Below are 18,705 nucleotides of genomic sequence, written 5' to 3'. Positions count from 1 at the left end.
CGTTCAAAAATATTTTGAAGAATATGCGACTTCTGAGGTACCCATTAAAATGAACATATTTCTCTTAAAAATGAAGATGTTTTCACGTTTTTTCTTTAAATTTCATTACTCCTACTCAGTAAACGTATGATTTACTATGTAAACTTATTTTATAAAAATAAAGTGTTACAAGTGTTTAAATTATATTAAAAATGAAAAGATCTTTTTCGGAAAACCCACAAAGCCGATATATCGAATCTAAGGTACTAAAAGGTTAAAAATCGTTTGGTTTGGTCTATTGAACAAAATCATCGTCCAGTTTACTTTACCTCCAGGCTCGTTTGTTGGTTCTCGAAAAATTCATCGAAAGTATCACTCGTAATCACTAGAGAAAATTACTTAGAGGGCTATAGTCGAAGAAAATGAGGGAGAATGGAGTAATCGCGTGCCAAGCAGCTTTAGGCTGCTCCTCGTGCGGTGAGCGTAAACCGTCCGCGGAACACCGAGGCCCAGTTTGGCCGTACATCAAGCACAGATAAGGGCTCGCCACTTATTGCCGGGAGATATATGACGACCCATTAAGCCCCGCAAGAAGCCGGGCAACGGTTCTACGATGATTTACCGGTCGCTCGTTGAAAAATGCCACGCGTGTACCGCGTTCAAGTTCGTGCTAGGCGACGCTAACTAGTTTCCGTGGACTTCGGCGAGGACCGTCGTCATCCGGGGCGCAAAATCAGGGACGCTTTGAAGCAAGTATAAACGGACGAAGAAATAATTACCGATTCTGTTTTTTAAATAACTTTCACGGGGAATCATCCAAAAATAAAGGTCATTGACGCACGGTGAAATTGATTGCAGCCCAGGCCGCTATGAAATTATTGCATTGGCAGTAGAATAAACCGTCCCTGGTCAGCCGTGCCCCCGTACTCCGAGTCTCTTTCCACTCGGCCGTTCGCTTTGTCCGTGATTAACGACTCCATTCGATCCAGTGAATCCATCTGCGCTCGTATTTATTGCGCCCCGAGATCCCGGCTACAATTAATCGGCCGTTTATAATTCGTAATTAATTATCCCGCGGCGTTATGTGAATTTTTGTTTTTCCGGTTGACTTATTAATCAAACGTCGATCGATCGATTCGTACGTCGGATGCGGGAGGAACACGGCCCTTCCCCGAACGAATAACAAAATAACGAATGGATTCTCGCCTTCGAGAAGGGGAACGAAGGATGGAGAGTCTGGCTAAAGGTATTCAACCACCGTTCCCAGACTGGTTCCTTCGATCTTAGTCGACCGATGTTTCCGAAATCGCGCGTCCCGTGATAAATTAGGGGTTCCCTGAACAGGCGAACAGGTTTCGTGGAGCAATAATTAACGTCTACTTTTGGAGTATAAACATGGCCGAGGCAGATTTCGGCGAATCTCATCGCTGTTCCTGTCGCGCAAGAAATTTCCCCCCCGACGACCGTTACACGTCCGAGATGGATAATGCTCGAAAACAGCTGTGGCGGACAGGGGATTCAGAAATAGCCCGTGGAAACGTTGGACGCGTTGCTGGCCGATCAAATATCAGCGAATTCAAACGATCAGCAACGATGCCGATCATTCGCGTTCGAGCGTTACACAGGTGAAACCGGGCACGTTTGTATTTCCCGTAGTTGCGTGCAGGAAACATTGTTCCGTTCGATGCGCGCATGAACATCGTCCTCGAATATTTTGCGAGAGAAACAAAGGGAACGGGGAGGGTGAAAAGGATGGTAAACAGGGTGGGAACAAATTGTGTTGGCCAATTTACACACCGTTGACACACGCAGCCGACTGTGAATGCCGGTTGAACAGTTCACCGTACTCGAATCTACCAATAGGCTGAAAACAGTCTCGACGTCGTAACGTAACGTACAAACGTAACAGCGTCCCCGTTCGGAAGTTAATCTATTTACCGTAAATTACGTTAAATCCTGAAAAATTGATACACTCGCGCGACGAGGACCGGTAAGTTCAACGGTTGGTCGATCCAACGTCTATGAAACCCGAGGAAAGATCGCGAGTGCCATCTCCCTGGCCTCGTAAGCTCCCCTGTATATAGAGGCGAGCGCAGGTGAAGTAACCTCGATATCGGCCGAGCGACTCTGTTTCGTTTTGTAGCGTCGAATAACGAGGAATATAACGTCGAGAAAGTCACGAACACGAGGCAACACGATGTTCCGGGGAAGAGGGCGGAATCCTGTAAGTTTCTTCAGGGGTGAATAAAACGGTCGCATCGCCGGTGGTTTTCGATCGAATGTGTGAAGGCTGCAAGAAAGCTTATCGAAAACAATCGGGGCTTCCACAGAATGGCGTCGTTGATTACACAACGTTCGGGGGTAGGGTTGAAGCGGGGCCCCATCCCCCTCTGTATGGCGGCGTTAATCCCGATGGACTGCGCCAGCCAGAACACGGACGGTTGTTTACCGAGTAACGATTAACTACGGAGATAGGGAATGCAAATAGCCGCGGGTCCCGGGAGGCATTTGGTTTCACTGGCTGGCCCGTGGATGTCGTCGAGTTCGTCGTGGTGCTGTGCCCTGTGTCACCCCTCTCTCAAGACGACGCAGAGATCTCCCGACGATCTCGAGGAAATCACTATCGCCGGTTAATGAGCCGCAGGGCAAAGTGCTGTTTGGTTAACGAACGATTCCAGAAGAACACGACTGCGCGCCACGATCTTGCCATCGGTAGCGTTGCTCCAGCGTACGTTCAACGGCAAGTCGGTAATTGGAACGCGATGTTCTGATGCAAGAACAGTCTATGACCTTAATTAGCATACCAGGATATAGCGTTTAGAACGTGGAGAATTTTCGATGTTTTCGGAAGGTCGGAAAATCTCGCTCTGAAGTATCCTGAAATGAAACCACGACGATAAGGAATATGTAACTTCTGAACATCCAAGTACAGAATTCGAAAAACTTGCACGTCTCGCACGTAATAAAAACCGTGCAAACGTAATGCGAATCCCGTCGATGACGAAGGTAGGTACTAAATGGACTCGCGCGTAGAAAAGCGAAGATCCTCCCAGCCGTCCCGCCTGATTGGAACATTTGCCAGACCATCGGCTTCGTCGGGTGCAATACGGCCCCGCGGAAAAGCGTTAAACGATCGATTATAATGAGAGGTAGGGAATAGGGACCAATAGCCGGTAACGATGTGCAGCAAAAACGAATGAGCTTTCAGTCGCTATATATAAAATTTGTCTAATGGTTCGGAGAGGGCGCCCCCTCTCCCGCCCCCTCTCTTTCCGCCCTTTCTTTCCTCTATTTCCAGCACGATACCTCCGCTCTCTCACCCGGCGGCTGACCTTTCTTTCCTTTTCCACGTCTCTTCCTTTGTACACCGCCTTCCCCCGACCCTCTCGGTACCTCGACTAGCCGCCCCACCGCTCCTTCGCCACTGACGCCTTCTTCCTTTCTCGGGGAGTGCGCCGGAGAGTCTGAAAGAACTTAAAATAAACGGCGCGCTCCGGCTACCGTTTCTCTCCCTGCCCGACAATACTTTCTGCGCGTCCTCCCATCCTCCTCCTTCTCCCTCATTGTTGCTTCTGGCGAGCCGAAACTTTTGTACCGCTCTGCTGTGTTCCTGTTACTTCTGTTGGATATCGTTTTTTTTTTCTTTTTTGCACGTGATGTATATATACGTATAATTGCCCAGTTCTTGATTGTATCCTTTGGCGAACACCTTTAAAAAATATCGTCGAAACATTTTTCAGGTGAATTCACGGTGAAAGTTAAGTTTGTTGTACTATTAGAGAATTGTAGTAGTGTATTTGAAGGAGTATCCGTGTCATGCTCCAGGTAAGTACTATCATCGCAAACTGTGAATATCTCTTCAGTTGTCCTCGGGCAGGAGTAGACTTGTGAGCGACAGAACGAGGCGGTTAGTTGTAACGCGTGAAAATACGTCGTAACCGAAACAACTTCTCGCGACAGGAACCATTAGACGTTTCTTTTAGGGGGACGCGTGCAGGTATTTCGAGAGACTCGCCGAGCCGAGGAAACGCACGGCGTTCCGGTTCTTAACAATGCCAATTCCCTAGCTCGATCCCATAACGCCACTAACGGGACCCAACGTCTTCACGAGCTGATATTCCTCTCTGGAATACCGTTCGTCGCGTAATTCTCTTTTTATAACGTGTCTTCGTGCGATCCGTGACACGATAAGTGGAAAGTGTTTGTTTGTGATCAGACGAAAAGTTCACTGTAATTCTAATCCATGCTTTAATTGGAATGATTCGAGGTGTTTCATCGTACCTTCTGAGAATAAGATGAATCTATTTTTTTGTCTAAGAAATGCAATATTGCATTGTAATTGAGAGAATTTTTTTGAATAAAAATTTGTCTTCTTCCCTATACAGTAAATTCTCGACCAGTATTCGAAACCTCCTCGGCATTGAACATAAAATATTTCATAAACTAATGGCCATACGCGGCTTAAACAAATTAGATTGACTTCAGAATTCCAAGCTCTATCACTATGGTAAACCTCATTAAGAAGCCAGCGTTACACCTGGGGGTCTCTCTGTATAGTATTTGATTTACTGTATAGTATTTGTGTTTAATAATATCGTAGACGATGAAAGTTGAAATATAATGCGAATTTGTTACTGGTCGAACGTGACGGATAGCAGTATTACAGACGTACGAGAATATTATCGAGCGCATTGAAAAATACCGGTTCTCGGAGAAGCGTTTTATCTTCCGCAACGAGTTTCGTGGCCTCCCGTCCGTGTGATATATACGACAGTCCGACCAGATTTTCAATTCCCCGTTTGAGGAACTCAGGTGATTCAGATTTTGATCTATTCCAACACCACATCCCACCCGTCGCGTCGAAGCTTTATGCCGGCCGCGGCGAAACGGCGCTCGAGACGTCTTTGGCGGAAATTTCCGGGGATCGGGAACACCGTCGAAATTTTTCGCGAACATTTCCCACCTTCCATCCTATTCGGAAACCGACGACACGACGCGGCGTGTCGTCGCGTGTCGTTCGTACGCGAGGCAAAACATTTGAACGTCGAACGACAAGGTAACTTTAATTTTAGCAATTATATTTACCGAACGCGGGAAAATACAAGGGAAAACCTTAAACATCGAATATTAACCGACGTAAGAATTCAAAGTAATTCGATCACACGGGCAATGATAACTTCTGGTATTTACGACACTGCGCACTACGCAAACGAGACGTGTGCAAACTTATTTCACCCAGACGTTTGTTGGAACGAAGGAAAGCAGACGGAGAAGATCCGAGATGGCGCGGGAAGGGGACCGTAAAGGGAAACCCTTGAAGATTCGGACGACGATAGATCTCGTTCGAAAGTTTTTCCGCTGGACGGATACCCGAGGATGAGAAGAGCAGCGCAGCTCGTCCCTCTTAAATTTAATATTGACGTTACGGTGCACCCTGAAAATCGCGCTGGAAATCTCAAACGGCTGTCTGCAGGAGGAGGGTGATGAGGTGGACGGTGAAGGGGGAGAACGAAGCCAGTACAGGGATGATGCTTGAACGGCCACTATTCTCCCTCTTCTGTCGTTCGACCACCCTCTTCCGAACCCCCAACCCCGTCCGACGTCACCGACTGCAGATATGACAAACGCACGTGGGCCCTGAAACCCATATGCACTGATAACGACGTTATCTGTCCGACGTGGAGCACGCCTGTTATTCGTGATAGGTGAACGCGCCGCCACCGCCGCCGCTGATGCAACCCGGTAAAACGTCATCCATTACCCTGGGTCCCAGACTGATTTACTATTAATTAGTAGTATCGACGCGGAAAGACAGCCGAACGGGGAAATTTCATTCGTTCGCGGGCTGCTTGCGCGAGGGTGGCCTCAGCCTGTTAGCCTGTCGCCTCCCCTTTCCCCGGCCCGGTTACACGCTAAATGAATCGTGCAAATGTTCGTGAAATGTTTCGCCCGGCGACGAGCGAATGCTCAATTAGCCGAAGTGTGAAACGAAATTAATATTCCGTGGGCAGGGAAGTGAGGGGAATTCGTTGTGCGAGGAACCGTGAACGCTAGGCGGCAGGCAACGTGGAGGGTTCGAGGAAAATCGTCGTTCTGCATATATTGCTCTTCAAAGTCGAACAACGGTGAAATTAAGAGAGACGGTTTTCAATTTTTGCCCGGACAACTTTTTAACCGTTTCAAAACGGGGACATAACCAAAGGGCACAAAAGGGATACTCGAGCCGTTTTCCTTAACGTGTACAGTTTAAATTAACCTGAAATGCGTCGAATTCCTGGTCTGGAGTCGCCGGTCAAAGCAACCGCTTGCCTTGCTAAGTTCGCAGTAAACGGATCACGGGAAAAAGGGAGAGGAAGGCAGTGGAAGAGAGAGAGAGAGAGAGAGAGAGAGAGAGGAGGAGAAGAATGGAATGGGAACGCATTTCAGTAGGTAGCTCCGGCGTCGGATAAAACGCGGCACAAAAGAAATTGAACTTGTTGGAAACTCGCGAGGACAAGTCCAGGGCACAAAGGTTTCCCAGCCAGCCGAAGTGCCACTCGAGCACACGTTTCCCACTCGGATCGTTCAGAACCTCAGAACGCGAGCGTGCTCGCGGACCAGAAGCGATCGTATCGAGCATTCGATTAATAATTCCGAATTCGCGTATCGCGTTTGAGACGTTCCAGGGCAACTTTCGATCGGCGAAATAACCGAAAAGAAACGGACGGAAAAATTAAACGAAGGCGTTCTCGTGTCCTGGTCGAGGATCTTTATAAAGCCTAAGTTCACGGTTAAGTGCCGTTAATGACTCGTTATGAAGTCTTCTTAACGAGACCTTCTGTATTAGACGTGTTTGATACCAATCCGATTCGAAACGGACCATAACTTCACGAGGATTCACGTCACAGGGTGGCGAAGTGGCGAACACTGTTGCGGAGAAGAGGAGCACTCGACTCGTGATCCATAAACTTTGTGCTCTCTGGGCGTTGCGACCCTGCTCCTTTTCCCCCTGTTCCTCTTCTCCCGTGATTCTTTCTACTTCTGCCCCCGGGGGAACAGCCGCGAATTTAACGGCGACCAGCTTTCTGGCCTGGTGAAAGGCTTGTTGAAAGTTCGCCGGTGAATTCGGTGCCGTTTTGATTTAGAACTTCCAACATTGTCTGCTACGGACAAATGGAAGTCCTCGAAATAACACGAGATCGGTTCATGATACGGAACTGATAGTGTATATAAATCTACGTTCGACGATCGCAATGTCAATCCAGATAAATCGGACCAAGCCACCAGAATGATCGTCATCGAAGACCAAGCATTTATGGATCATGGTTTGGAGCTTATTAGATCGACGGGATCTCGTTTCCCGATTGCATTAGAGCGGAAGGAATGGCGAACCCAGGTCGAAGAGGAGTTTCGAGGAGCAATGTCAGGTGTGAGGCCGGAAACACGTCGGTCGGTCAGTTCCCGTCGTCGCGCGTCCTCTCGCGTTTACGGATTTCCGACGAATTCAATTTCTTCGTCGGCCTTAATCCTTGCTCCTCGCTGGATGCTCGTTGATCCCCTTTGTCCGGCGCATCGGAGTATCGGAGTCCCGTAATCCCGCGCCGGAGACAAATTTAAGGCGGACGGGCGGATTTCGCCCTGGCAAATTTCGTTTCCTCCGTGCTCTGTGTACACCCTTTGATCCCCCCGTCGTAGACGTCGTCGTCGCCGTGGATGTCGTGCCTATCGACTCTCCACACACCCTTCGAACGGCGTACGGAATCGTGTCCTCTTATTTCCGTTTCCGTGCGGCGCGTTCTTCCTTGTTCAGAGCGCCACCGATGCCGGGAGCTTTCCTTCACCGTTAAATTGGAAAATAGATAAGGGTGATCGAAGGACACAGGGATTAGGAAACCCTGTTCCGTGGCAGAAACATCGAATCACCGAATACAATTTTCATTCCCTACTGAACGCAAACACAGGGAACAAGCACGGGAATTTCAGTGGTCCGCGAAGAAATCAAAAAAGGATTATGCTCGCTAATTCCGGACGTGGCCCAGAAACCGGTAATTCTTTGATATTCCACGAGCGTCCATGGCCTTGTATAATGCGTTCCCATATGCAAAGGACCCTCGACCACTGAACGTTGTTTTCAGCCCGGGGCTACGTGGCCTGGAGATTAACTTCGCGTCATTCGCTAACCGGGAACGAAGTTACCCGTAAAAATTAGTGCCTTTCGACGACGCGACCGAATGAAATTGCATCGGAAGAACGAGGTTCGCGATTCGAAACTGAGCAAATTTCCGCGTCGAGAGGCCAGCACTCATGAGGGCTGGGAACTGCGTAAGTACATACTTACTCCCTAAATCGCTCGAATTATGATGTTCGCATTGGGAACACGATTAACGTGGAACAGGCGGACGATCGTCGACAAGAACGGTCCGTTAGATTTTCGAATATACCACAGGATTCTCTCGGATTCCACGTTATTTTTCGGGACACGATAATTCGAAATAATCCCATCGGCAACGAACGGTAGGGGTTGAAGAGAAGGGAAACGGAGCTCTTGATTTACATTAGGTATTAATTATTCGTTCGCCACGCTTTTTGCATACGAAATTACGAATTTATTGCGTACGCTCTCTTTTAATTTACCATCCGTGTGCTCGATGTTTGCGCTCGCCTCGGGAGTATTACAATATTTTGATGAGCTGGCACGCCGGGTAGAATTTTCCGAGGCATTTACAACGCTGGTGGTTCTACAAAAAATGAATTTAAAAAAGCATACTAATGTAACAACAGTCATTTTTTATGAACTTTAAGAACCATCTCGTCCGAGGGTGTAATTATTTTCCGTAATAATCACGAATTACAAAGGAAGCCTGTACAGCAGAAAACACACGCCATATACGCTTAATTTACGCAAGAAAATCCAAACTCTCTGTTTTATGAATTCGTCGGATACATTCCGTTAATAGATATAATTCCTTTGATAACCGTATCAAATATTTTCAATCGTAATCAATTTACATATTTACATTGCCTAAATGAGAAGTGATTCATAGTCGATCGAATATTCACATCCGCGGATAATTATACTTCCACGTATTCTAAATACCTGAATGCAAATGGCGTTCCTCGCGCAATTTCGATTCAAACGAACCGTAAGGGGACTCTCTACCGTGACAAAACCGCGATGGTACAACGAGCAGGCTATCGACACTGCTGTCCGCTTTCATTCGAACGCAACACCGCGGTGGCGTCGTTGTAACTTTCATCCGCGGGCGAAATTTATTTGACAGGACCCCGCAGATCGACCATTAATGAATTTCCCGATATTTTACAAGCCCGTGGTTGAGGGGAGGGGGGACAAGCGTCCTATCGCAGACGCGAGGTCCGCTGAAAGCGGCTTTTCCCGCGTCTGCAGCCCCCTTCCTCGACCTCGCGTCCAACGGGGGCTCCAGTATTTAAGAGGGCGTATATATCTTCCGGAAAACAGCCCCTGTAACTGGTGGCCGGACGGTTCCAATTTATTTGCAACGCCGGCGCATCTTTCATCGGCCTTTCGCATCTTCCAGCCACGCGGAGCCGATTCTCGTTCTGTTCTATCGGGGAACGCGTATTCGAAAGAAGAATCCCTGTCGAAAAGTTGAACTTAGAAGAAGGTGAATCGGAACCGTAAATGGTACTCGTCAAATGGCTACGATCAACTTCTATTCTACGGTATTCTTCTTCGAATATTACCTGTCGCGTGGACCATTTAATAGCGATGGACATTAAGGTGTAGTTAAGATCATTTGACAATGATGTACAGAAATAAACGTACATTATTTGGACGTGTTATATGGTAATAAGTATGGTGTAGTATAATTCAAGAATCACTGGTCTTGGTGAAGCCATTGTAAGGCAAAGAGGCTGTGCACTCCTTCGTTTTCCATTCCCCGCGATCGCACGCAATTCTTTGTGGAATATTTAAGCCTGTATTACCACGGTCTTAAGAACTCTCGGAAAGAAGGAACAAGGAGTGCTTAAATTTCTCAGCGACGTCGCCGCATTATAACCGTCCTCCTACGCCGCGCGGAAGTTTGCTACGTAAGCGGGCAATAAACATTTACAGGCCGCCACAAAGCACACCCCTCACCCGGTTAATTTTCATCCTTATCCACGGACAAGGCAGAAAAAAGAACCATTGGTCTCCTCTTGAAAATGGACGAGGAAGAGAGACGACGCGAGAAGGTTCCGACGTCGGCGTCGGGGAGGAATAAAGGAGGAAAAAATCTCTAGTAATCCCAAAGGAGATAATCGACGCTGCGCTCCACAATTTTTTCCTCTTAATTAACGGCTCATCGCGAACGCGAGGGATTACTTTTAATTAGCCTCACGGAGGGTTACAGAACACGGAAGGGCACTGGATGAGTTTGCCAAACCTGCATCAACGCGCTTTGATCGATTATACAATTATCACGGGTTGGGAATTCTGAGTATCCCGGTTCCGATTTCATAGAGAGCGCGGCCAAATTTCTTTTACGGGTCACTAATGAATCAAACTTCATTCGAATAATAGAAGTTGGAAATAATTCGAATCACTTCTGTGAATAGAAGTCACTCCAGAAGGAGTTTCGACGAATGATATTACATTTTGGACCGTCTGAAAATGTTGCGTTCCATGAAAATGCATCGTACAATTCTATGCTGATAGAATGTCCTATAGTGTATCTAAACACGTAGATGAATCCGAAGAATCTCGACGGCTTCAAAGAAAAATATTCTGTGTCGAAGGAAGAAGATTTTTTTATCAAAGCGGAGGAATTGTTTCGCTGCGAGCTATTCGAGAAGTTTCCGTTATTGAGACACTTATTCGAATTTGCATCATCTCACCGGTATTGATATTTTATTAGATGCTTCGGGACACCTGGCGCAGACAAGAACGAACGACATACAGCGTCTACGTTGGCAAGAGTCGCACTGTTTCGCTGCTGTTCCAGCCGTTTCCAACGATAGCTACGCGTACGTCTGATGCATCCGTTACGTCATGAACTGTCTGCATGCACGAAAGTTCATAACAAAAGGAATCGTCTGTACGCATCTCCTCCCCCTCTGACCAGACACGTTTTCACGCGCGTGAAAATATAGAAAACTCTCGTCCCGCCGGAAACGTATTCAAACATTGCGTTTAAAATTAGGGATAACAGACATTTCCAGGAAAATGCATTGTGAACACCAATAATCCGAGCTAAAAGCTTGGAAAAAGTATTTCTATCAACAAGTACGTTCATAAAGGAACCGTGATATTAATGTTCCGAGGAAGATAATTCCAATCTTATCAAGGACGGTAGGAATTTCAGAAAAAATTTACTCATAAACAGAGAGTTGAAAAATTGTTGAACCAAGATGTATCCTCTTTTATGAGAACCAACAAACATTCCTGCGCCATAATAAAGGCGTTCCGAATCGAAATTCCGACAATGAGTTCTCGGCGTTATTTATGTAATGGAAGCTATTTATCGGAAGCGGCAGATTGGACATTGAATTTATAGCTTTCTAATTTTCTCTCCGCTAGAGCGTCCATCGTCGCGTAAAAGCAACTGTTCCCCTCTTCTCTCTGACAATGCGACCGAGCTGGAAACGCCCCGGAATGATTATTTACCGCCAGACATTCCTCCAGCTTTTCCCGCTTTTACAACCCCTAACGTCTACGCGCCCTACGATATTATTGGTCACGAATCTCCTTTAAGTCACGATACAGTATTATCTAACAGCTATAACCGGGACGGTCGTAAACAGCAGTAAAGCGAGAAATATATTCCTCGCGGTCGTAAGTCGTAAGCTGATCCGTGAAATCGGCGTCTCGGCGACGATTAATCGGGAGGGAAGCCTTTTTATGAGAATTTTTCGTTAACGCGCTTCGACCCGCACGAGGCCCCGTACACATTGCCTCGTAAATTCTTTTCAGTTCTATCGTGAACATATTTTACTTCGTTCGATAAACGTTGTTTCTCTCTTCCTCTTAATATATGTATAATTATAGACAAAACTCGAGGCCCCCCAAGTTTAGATTTTGTTCACGAAAGACAGAGAGGTGAGACGTTCGGGCAACTATTAACAATTTGACAAATCGACCGTTGTGCCTCCGCGAAACACCTTCTAAACGGGCTAACTGGTCCTCGACCCAATCCGAACTCGATTTCGAACTGCCATCGACGCTCTGGAGGATCTTCGAAACAATTAATCTCCGTTTGCGGAGTCGCTTACCCTCCGGCTGATGGGGCGCGTAGATGTTCAGGTACAGGCAGTCCTCGCTCTGGTTTCTCAGATAGGGTAACAGCTTCTCCAGGTACTCGTACCGGACAGGCTTCACTTCGTCCCGCAGGTTCGGTAGCACTTGCGGGCACACAGGAGCGAATTCCAGACATTCGCGTACACCGCGCCACAGTTCCGGCGATCTCGGCGGCGAGAACCTTAAGGATCCGACAGGAGGCTCCGCGTACGGCACCCCTGGAACATCGAGTGGCGAACGTGATTGTCAATTGGTAATTGGTTTCCGTTAGAACCTACTCCAGGATGAGGTCGAAAAGGGTTCTTGGATTTAAAAGGAATCGAGGCTGGTTCTCGATCGATTTTACGAGGAAGACTCTTATCTCGAGAAGTCAGGAGTAGTTGGGGATTGATTTACGTTTCCAAGTGACTAACATAATTAAATTCTTGTATATATTAACGAATAATATGTTTGCTATGCTCCATAGTTTAATATAAATTAATATAGTTTAACCAGGAAGAAATTCTACCGTATGTAAATAGTCAGAGTAGTCATTCTTTGCACGCATAATCATTCTGGGTTGTGTTACGTCGTGACTGGTACAAAGAGTATCAAGTTCCCGGTGATCCTTCTAATTCTTGATGCAGCAAATTACAGGAGTCTGATTAAGCTTCACGGTCCACAAGGGGTTCTTAATTATCCATCGAGTCTAAAAAGTCGGGCAACAGTCGAAAGAGTTTAAGTTCCCGTCCGATGGGGGCAATCAAAGCTTTCAAGGTCGTTCCAATTTCCACGGGAACAATCCATACGCTTTTTAATCCCCCCTCGACCGTTCCACAATCAAGCGGTCCGATTTGTACCACCCATTCAGACAACCCTGTGATTTAATATTTTACGTAGGAACCCCGATGGCGGCACGGGAATCCAATTTAACCCGGGGAATTGGATAAAATGGATCGCTCCGGTGATCCTTGCCGCCAAGGTGGAACCTGTTAACACGGATACCGGACGAGAACGCGATCAATTTAATCGATCCGGTCGCGGTCCAATAAAACTTTACGGCGATTGCCCATCGCGACGATACGCGCGGGATCATCTTCGGACCACACGGTGTGTTCCTCTTCGACAACAATAAGGATTTTCGATTCGATCCGAGAACGCACCAGTTGATGCATTGAATACCGACTGGAAACACGTAACAAATACCACAAAACTTTTATCATGAGGTATGTATGGAATTGACTGAGACCATTCGGAACACGGTTCATAAACAGGTAAACATTCCGTGCGATGAAAGAAGCTAGTATGTGAATCATGATGAAAACATACGAAAATGTTTATATCTCAGAAACGGTTGAACTAAGTTCATTAATGATTTTTTACTCAGTACAGTGTGTCCTATGTGCCATATAAGTATTGAATGTTTTTCTTGTATAACACATATTGTATACTATACAAGTTAAAATACACTAATGGGATTTATCCCGTTTATCTGATAAACAAAGAATTAAAAATAACCGAGTTCACCGGAGGAAACTGCGTCACGCGAGTATTCCACGGCGACGAAACGAATCGTTGCCAGAGGAATGTCAGGGGCTCCCGTAGAACTCGTGAAAGTGCACGGCCGTTTCGGAGCGTGTGCGAGCGGAGGCAGAGGCGTGCACACGCGACACTCGTGGACACGCGAGAAAGGAAGAGGGTGGGGTTGGATGTGAGCAGAGCGTTCATTCCCGAAATAGCCGCCGTGCGCGAGGCTCTCGTTGTCGGTGCCTTTGACGTATCGAGATTCTCGAAGCACGGATACGTCGTCGCGGTAATGCGAACGGTAGAAGCTGATGCAGCTGCCGAGCCGAAACTTTCCCTCGGCCTCCCGCCAGGGCAAAGTTCAGCCGTATCGGAGCTGACGGAAACTGGAAATCGCGGTGTGTTATCGTTCCGCTGGACGAAGGGGGTTCGATTGAGGAAGGGGGGGTTGGCCCGATGATTGGGCCCCGAACTTCCGAACTTCTCGCCGTCCGGGGGATGATTGTGAACGAATTTCAATAGCTGTGATTGACTCCGCAGTGGGTGGGGGAGGGTTTAAGGACGTATTTCGAAGGTAATTTTCTGCGCGCCGTTTAATGGGTTCCCGTACCCCCAGCCCCGCTCCTGTCCCTATCGAGAGAAAAGTTCTCGTCACCGGGCAATAATTTTCGAAATCTAACTTCCGAACCGGCCAATATGAGATTCCTTTCACGGTTAAACGATAAGGTGTCTAACGCCCATTTCTATCTACTTTCGATCGAATATTATCATTCGGATGTCCGTGAAATAACGGACGAAATTGTTCGAAGCATTACCGTTTACGGGATCGAATGAAATTTAAGAATGGGTTTAAGCACACTCACCGAGGAACACGTCGACCGGCTGTATATCGTGATTGGTCCTCGGCTGGACGACTATCCCCCGTACGCGTCCCTGCTTCACACGGACCTCTCTGGTGACACGTTCCGGACCCTCGTGGAACCTCGAGTAGTGGCCGTATTGGGTCCTCGGCTCGTAAAAGTCCCGGTGCTCCGTGAGGATCTGGGTGCAGGCCAACAGCACGAGACCAACCAGCTCCAATCGCAGCATCCTCGACATTTGTCTCGGTCGTTCGATGCCCGGAAAAGTGTGGCAATGAATTTCTTTCCAACGGGTGCACCTTGAACAGCACCCCCGAACGGTCTCTGTGACACACAGAGAGAGAGAGAGAGAGAGAGAGAGAGAGAGACAGAGAGTCACTCGCGAGCAGGGAAACCGAGAAACAGTCCGAGAGGGAGGAGGGGCGAGGTAAAAATAATTTTTCACCGTTCTACTGCCACTTCGGCTTCCGTTCTTTCCGCCGGATGCAAGGGGGGGAAGCAACCAAGCCACGTTCGCCTCTTTCTCTCTCTGTTATCGTGACGTGGCCCCGGTGGCCGCTCTTGCTTTCACGGACGACACTGTTCCGGAACGGTCCACTTGCTCGAGGGAAAGCCGCACGAATTTCGTTCCGTGTGCCGTGCCAAGATCGTTCTCGAGTCAGTTTTTGGCACCACGTGCACGCGCGCGTGGCTCACATTTTCGTCGACCTCTTCCTGATCGCGTACCCTCGGAATTGTACACTGGCAGGTTTCGCGATATCACATTGTCACGGTCCTTCCGTGTTTCTCTGTTACCGTTCCACTTGGCTCTTCACGTGGATCCTCGATTGTTTTTCACCTGGAGGCGATCGCCGATTCCTGTTTACCACGATCGTTCTGGGAATACGATTGTTGGATGGAAAACCGAACACAAGCGTCACGGGTAAAAGTTTCACCGATCCACGACACTGCACTCGGTTCAACGCGCGTTCAAAGTACAATGATCGAATGAACACCGAAATGGTTCACGGTCCTGTCGTTCTAGCTTCGCGTTTCACTGTGCATTGCCTTGAAATATGGTCGCCAAGACTTCGAGACCGCGACCCTTTTCGGTCCCCGCGGTAGACTGACCGGCCTGGTGACGATTAAACGGTTAGAAGACCCTACGCCGTTCTGTGTCCTCCAGCGGGGATATTCTTGGTCCGAACAAGGGTGAACGCACGTACCAAGGGACGAGGGAACGAGAGAGAATGGAGGAGAAAGCGAGCTGGTGCGTGGCACTCTATTTTCGACCCAAATTGAACGCTCCTCTCCTGTTGGTAAACTTCGCGCGCGTTCGCGCCAGAATACGCGCCGCGGTACCTTCTTCTCGAGGTGGAAGATTCTCGCCGGTCGGATTTACGAGATCATTACGATCCTGAAAAAAACGTTTACCTCGACTACCTTTTTTTTCGTCCCGGTAAATATTGAAGTTTACGTTGTAACAACCACGTTAAGAGATGTATTTTACACTCCGAGTTTTTCGAGAAAGTGTATCAAGTGATTCTGAAACGGATACGGTCACAACCGGGGAAAATTGTTCGGGGGTTCCGGTGAAATTTTAAGCCGTCGCAAACAGGCACTCGCGTAAACAGCGTTGATTGCCGCAACGAATTAATTAGCGGCCAAAAAATCAGAGAATAGACCGGGGACGGCTGGACGCGCCCAACCGGACCCGGAAAAGCTTCAATTTAGCCCATTCAGACCGCGTACAAAGCAGCCATCAAAAGAGCTTCCGTTTCCATCGTGAAAATCATTCAACGAAATTTACGAAAAAAAAAAAAAAAAACCACCCCCTCCCGGTTGCACGCGCGCGTGAAACTGGCAAACCGGATTACGCGCTGGCGATATAAAACCGGGGCGCTGTTTTAACGCCCGCTTAAAAGCGGTTAATAGCGTTAAATTATGAATACCCGTAATTTGCATACTGACTAATTGTCGCTCGAAATAACCCGCCATTTTCCTCGTGACCCAGCTGCCTTTTTTTTCTACCTCCGCCTTTAGCAGGGAATAACAAAAACGCGTGAACCATACCGAGTTTACCTGGCACGTGACGTGTTTCTCGATATATTTCCAACGCAATTTACATCCAGACGAATCGCGTTCCGCGCACCGTAGGACCGCTCGATCTTTCCGTGGAGTAGTGCACGGTTGGAGAATGCAGTCACGGAATCGCTGGAATTCGCAAGAAAGTTTCCATGCCGACGTGTCGGAACGGAAACTAACGTCATTAGAGCGGTGCGGTTCATCGACGATTTCAGAGTGGATCGTTCGCGCGACGTTCGAGACGATCTACGACATCGAAGCTTTTACGCTCCGCATGAACGTGTTCCGAGTAAAGGTGAGTGTGTGGCGTAGGAAGATATTAAAGAATCGACGTTTATCGATTTCGGAAGAAAACACCCGCGAGTGGACGCGCGAACAGAGAAGAGTAAACGGCTGCTTTCGTCGAGGATGTTGAACTTTTGGCTGCCCTTGCGAGCTTCTAGCAACGCGGATATTCTTGGACCCCGTTCTACAGGTTCTGCATTCAATATTTCTCGCGGAATAAGAGAGTGAGGGACAGAGAGAAACAGAGAATCGGAGAAAGGGAGAGATGAGAAGCTAATATTGGATGAATATTTTTGTATGATTTTCTACCTTATACCAGCAAATGCATCGTATATACGCTCTCGGAATATTTAACAACGTTCAAGATGTTTAAGGAACATTTCACGCCAGCTCACACAACTGAGTTATTAGAGCACACAGTATTAGAAACGCGCAATAAACCGATCACAAGGTAGTTCACGAATCGTATGGTCTACAGAACGTTGAACAAGTTTTCGCAATTTTCCACAAACTATTGTAAATGGCGGCGTGGAGCTACGCCTGCCTCTGGTTTTCTACGTCTTCGAATCGATTCCCGAGTATACGTCGAGCACACGATGACTCACGGAATATCGCGTTCGCGAACTCAGTTTTTGCCTCGATGGTACCCGCGAGTGAACTGAGTCCGTGAGTGCTAAAATTAAATCGGGAACGTCGTCGAGGAGGAAGCGCCGCCGAGCGGTGCTGTGTGTCAAGCTGAAACTTTTATTTTCGGAGAAACGTACCGCGATCGGCCGAGCCCTCGCCTACGCGCCAATGCATCGTGTATTCCGAAGGAAAAAAAAAATTGTTCACCGACAACGTTTCCTATCGTGCGAAAGTTTCGCGGTTCTCGGTTTCGCGATCGGCGATATGGAACGGATATTCCGAAGCGAAAAGTGCAAGCTCGAAAGTTCCGCACCATAAAACTCTGACCTCGAAGTTCCTTAATGTGTCATTTAATTTCATTAAATTGAAACTCATTTTTCGCAGAAATTTATGTTGTACATTATATTATTAAATTACCATTAATACGTTAGTTCCTCGTTGTTGGGTAACGTGAGAGAACGTGATAGTTTCGACCTCGAAAGCACGAGATAAAGGAAGCTCCGAATCTGAATGTCAGATATTAATACATCCTTGAGGTATACCTATATTAGAACGACCATGTAACACGAACAAATAAGTTTCTCGCGCTCGGAGAGAGAAAGAAAGGGAGACTGGACACATTCTCGCGCGATCTCAAAGCGTGGCAGCCCTCGCTTTGATCGGGTGCAATTTAATTTAGCTTAATCTTAGCTGTGCCGGAGAGACTCCCTTCTTTAGGATCCCGACGCCCGGACGAAGTTAAACATTTTATCTCTAATGGAATTAGTATATACGGTCCGCGGGGCCGGAAGTGTTTGGTTTAAATGAAACACCGGTTTCCTGGAACCATTGTTTATTGAGATTAAGATAATTGAAGTGCACGAGGAAATGTGTGCGTGCGCTCGCGCACCAGTATAAGGGACACAGAAGTCCTGTATTAATCAAATTGTCGGACAGTTCTATTCTCCCGTGGAATAAAATAATCGCGTTCAATTACATTTCGTATCGTCCTCGTTGTCGTCCGGACACGGTTCGAGGTTAACGACGCGCGTTAATGGAAACGCCCAGAGTCCCCTGTCGTCGTCCACTCGATAAAAATCGGCCCCGAGCCTCGCCTCGTGGCCCAGGCGGAGATTAGAAAAGTTTCGTCGTGCATTAGTTCGCGTCGGTAAA

The 18,705-nt window shown here is 47.6% G+C and overlaps 1 protein-coding gene across 1 annotated transcript in view; it reads right to left on the bottom strand.

Annotated features, from left to right (window-relative positions):
* The window catches only part of LOC107191723, a 53,948-nt gene extending 39,133 nt beyond the window's left edge, over positions 1-14,815 (bottom strand). The window contains exons 1-2 of the mRNA XM_015580822.1: positions 14,581-14,815; positions 12,190-12,432 (exon numbers count right to left, since the gene is read on the bottom strand). Of these exons, the coding sequence (XP_015436308.1) occupies positions 12,190-12,432; positions 14,581-14,815 (478 nt within the window). The remainder of the gene's footprint in view (positions 1-12,189; positions 12,433-14,580) is intronic.
* Positions 14,816-18,705: the final 3,890 nt, after the last annotated feature.

The sequence above is a fragment of the Dufourea novaeangliae genome, unplaced genomic scaffold (genome assembly GCF_001272555.1).
Source record: "Dufourea novaeangliae isolate 0120121106 unplaced genomic scaffold, ASM127255v1 scaffold228, whole genome shotgun sequence".
NCBI classification, from domain to species: Eukaryota; Metazoa; Arthropoda; class Insecta; order Hymenoptera; family Halictidae; genus Dufourea; species Dufourea novaeangliae.
Note: the sequence above shows the minus strand (reverse complement) of the source record. Positions and strands in the feature narration are given on the sequence as shown.